This window comes from Olea europaea, chromosome 9 (assembly GCF_002742605.1).
Source record: "Olea europaea var. sylvestris chromosome 9, O_europaea_v1, whole genome shotgun sequence".
Lineage (NCBI taxonomy): Eukaryota > Viridiplantae > Streptophyta > Magnoliopsida > Lamiales > Oleaceae > Olea > Olea europaea.
Window position 1 is genome coordinate 3,762,118 of NC_036245.1, and position 3,207 is coordinate 3,765,324.

At 34.4% G+C, this 3,207-nt stretch overlaps 1 protein-coding gene across 1 annotated transcript; it reads right to left on the minus strand.

Moving 5' to 3' along the window:
• Positions 1 to 1,932: 1,932 nt before the first annotated feature.
• Positions 1,933 to 3,201, minus strand: LOC111400029 (transcription factor RAX2-like). The gene is made up of 3 exons (XM_023027499.1): positions 3,054 to 3,201; positions 2,851 to 2,980; positions 1,933 to 2,716 (listed from the first exon to the last, which is right to left on the minus strand). The coding sequence occupies exons 1-3, from the start codon at positions 3,187 to 3,189 to the stop codon at positions 2,107 to 2,109; spliced, it is 876 nt and encodes a 291-aa protein (XP_022883267.1). The 5' UTR covers positions 3,190 to 3,201; the 3' UTR covers positions 1,933 to 2,106.
• Between the last annotated feature and the right edge of the window lie 6 nt (positions 3,202 to 3,207).

Here is a 3,207-nt window from a genome sequence, read left to right on the forward strand (position 1 = left end):
GACTTCATGTTTTATGGGATGAATCCATGAATTGACTAGTCTAACAAGGATATTAAGTTTTGATTTTAAATTAAGTGGTTTTGGTATAGCTTAAAAAATTACTAAGAAGTTGAATTTAAATATAAAAGTAATTTTAAACACACATTTTATTAGATTCACGATTTTTATCAAGTTCTCGACCATAAATTTTATCAACCTTTATTATAACTTATTAAAAGCATTTCCAAAAACTTTTTCAAGCAACCCCTACATATTTTCTTCTATGGAAACTTTGACTCATAAAAGTCAAGAAATATTAATGCTAGTATGTTAATTTTTTTATACATGTTAGAAAGGTAACCCAGAGAAATAGCTTAGTGGTCAGATCTTATATTTACTCTCTAATAGTCACCAGTTCGAGTCTCAGTAGGACCACTGAGGTGAGTACCCCGCGATTAGTCGAGGTGCACGTGAGTTAGTCCAAACATCCACGATTAAAAAAAAAAATGTTAGAAAGGAAGGTGTTTATTTAGTTTATCTCCGAGCTTCATTTTTTTCTAACTTTTTAATAGCACATTCTCTGAAAAAATCACTTTTAACGGAAATGAGCTCAAAAAGGACTTAATTTCAATGCCCATTCAATATATAGAAAACGTACACAAAGTAAATGGCATTAGTTTCTGGAAACCTCCACGCGTAACTCTTTAGAAAAATATTCTAATACTTGGTAAAAAAAAATTATGGCTGTAATCTATGGGTTGATTAGTCCTAACCCTAGCGACGGCTTAAGTAATTAGCATATCTTTTGACACGCAAGTCGATATTGAAATATTTAATGGATAAATGTACAAAAGTCAAGCCATATTAGAGAAATTTCAGTGTAGTTTCCACTTTATAATTCCTTGATTTTGTCCCCCACATGTTGTATGTAATGTATGACAACTGTGGTGAGCGATTGCAAATAGTATTACTCAATTAAATTCCAAGGCAGTTAACTTTTAAGCTTATATGTTATCGATTATATTTATGTCTAAAATTATTTTATTTAGTGTTTTTACTCAACAATTATCCCCTAATTGAATAAGCGACTTGATACTTTGGTTAGATTAATGACCGTGCAAGATATAACTATGCTTCTAAATTATTTAATATCTTGTATTTTAAATTACAAAGTGGTTTCGAAGGCAACTATGGGTCGAAATTAATTTCTATATTCACAGCGTTATTGACAATAGTTAGTACAAGCTAGATAAGTACCCTATGCTTAGAGGGATGACTAAAAAATCCGCTCCTCCCAATCCTACAATATCCCTCCGAGATGGGTGAGAATGCTCTCTTTAATTGAGTTATTGAAACAAAGACGGAATAAAATCTCTTGCACTACCTCCTCTCATTTTTATCCTTAGCTAACGTTTCAAGAGGTCACTATAAACATATAACTTCAATATTTAGTATGCTTTTGCATCCTACTTTACATGCGTTTTAATGTACATATTACGAAAAGGGATAATGCAGCAAAAGTTCCAAACTTTTAAAACACTAGCAGCAAATGTTTGGAAGGTTAGAGGAGATTGTTGCAACAAATCAAAGATTTGAGAAAAGTTTACTAGTATTTCAAAAGTTTGAAACTTTTACTACAATTATCCCTTACTGAAATGAATTGCAGCTGTGTCTGTAAATAAGACGAAAAATTAGAATATTTAATCTTCATCTCTTTTCTATCTTGTCCTGTCCTTGTCTCGTCTCCTGAAATCAACGGCAGGATGTGGTGGTCCTTTTCTCACACTCCCGCAGCCACGCACACAAGGAATCCCTCTACATACTGTCAGAGAGGTGGCGTGGGGGGCCTAGTCTTGTCTTTGAATTAGTCAGTTTCATGCAACTTTCGTGACAATTGACCAGCGAACATAAAACTTGTCTCACAAGTGAATCATGCATACTTTCACCATAATATAAATATATAAATAATACGTACGTTTGAACCATATAACATTTGATTACAACAGAAACTGATACAATTTTCTAATCATTAATTAATTTCAATGTGAATTGAACATTTCCAAACTACAACCACCAGACAAAACCTTGTACAAAGACTAATATTTTGTCTTGAAATCCTTGGAAATGTTAGCCAGCGAACGAGTCCGAAGAATTCGTAAAACTGGGATTGAACTCCGAGGTTTTATCTTCAAAATCGAAGCCAATATTTAGAAGATCGTACGATAATCCGTAGTCGAATTCATCAAGAAATGTATTGTTGTCTTCACCGCCACCATTAACAGACCAAGACGCACTAATTCCACTGTTGTCAAGAGAAAATGAAGGTGAAAAGTTCGATAGTTCTTTTGATAATGGAATAGTAGGAAATCCAGAGTATGAATTGATGCCATTTTCAGGAACTTCAACTAGCCTTGGAAGAGGAATTTGAGTAGAAATTCCCAGCATTTCTGGCATAAAATTATGGTGGGGATTCACCTCCATTGGATAATATGGCAACGTAGTATTATTAACTGAGTTGTAAAAATGATTTGTCTCGATTTTCGTTGTCAATGCCGATGAGGGTACATGGCAGAAACTGGTGTTAGTGATGCTGGTGGTGGCGACGGAGGTGGCAGCGGTGATGGCGGTGAGGCTAGTTGTTACTTCTGCCAGTAGCTTCTTCTTCAATTTGGTGTTCCAATAATTCTTCACATCGTTATCAGTTCTCCCCGGAAGATGAGAAGCTATGATAGACCACCTACTTGCACCAAAAATAAATCTTTTACAAATTTAAACTATCTAGAAGACGAAAGGTCAAAATAAAATAAAATAAATCAAATTTCTAAGGTACTAAGTTAAAAGAAATAATTGAAACTTGTTTGAGAAACTAACTTGCTCCCTATGTTATTATAAAGATTTAGGATTATATTATCTTCTTCCTCAGTAAAGCCTCCATGCTTGATGTCTGGTCTAAGATAATTAAGCCATCTCAGTCGACAACTTTTACCGCAGCGCTTGAGACCTATAAAAAATGTTATCAAAAAATAGTCTCGTTTTCAATAAATTTAGGGTCGACTATATAAACGAGTGCATACCTGCTTTGTGTGGCAAAGCAATCCAATTGCCACCAGTGCCATATTTCTGGACATAGTTTTTGAGAGTGGTGTCTTCTTCAGGAGACCAGGCTCCTCTCTTTACTTTTGTCTTGTCACAACAAGGTGCTCTTCCCATGGCTAAAAATACTTGGTA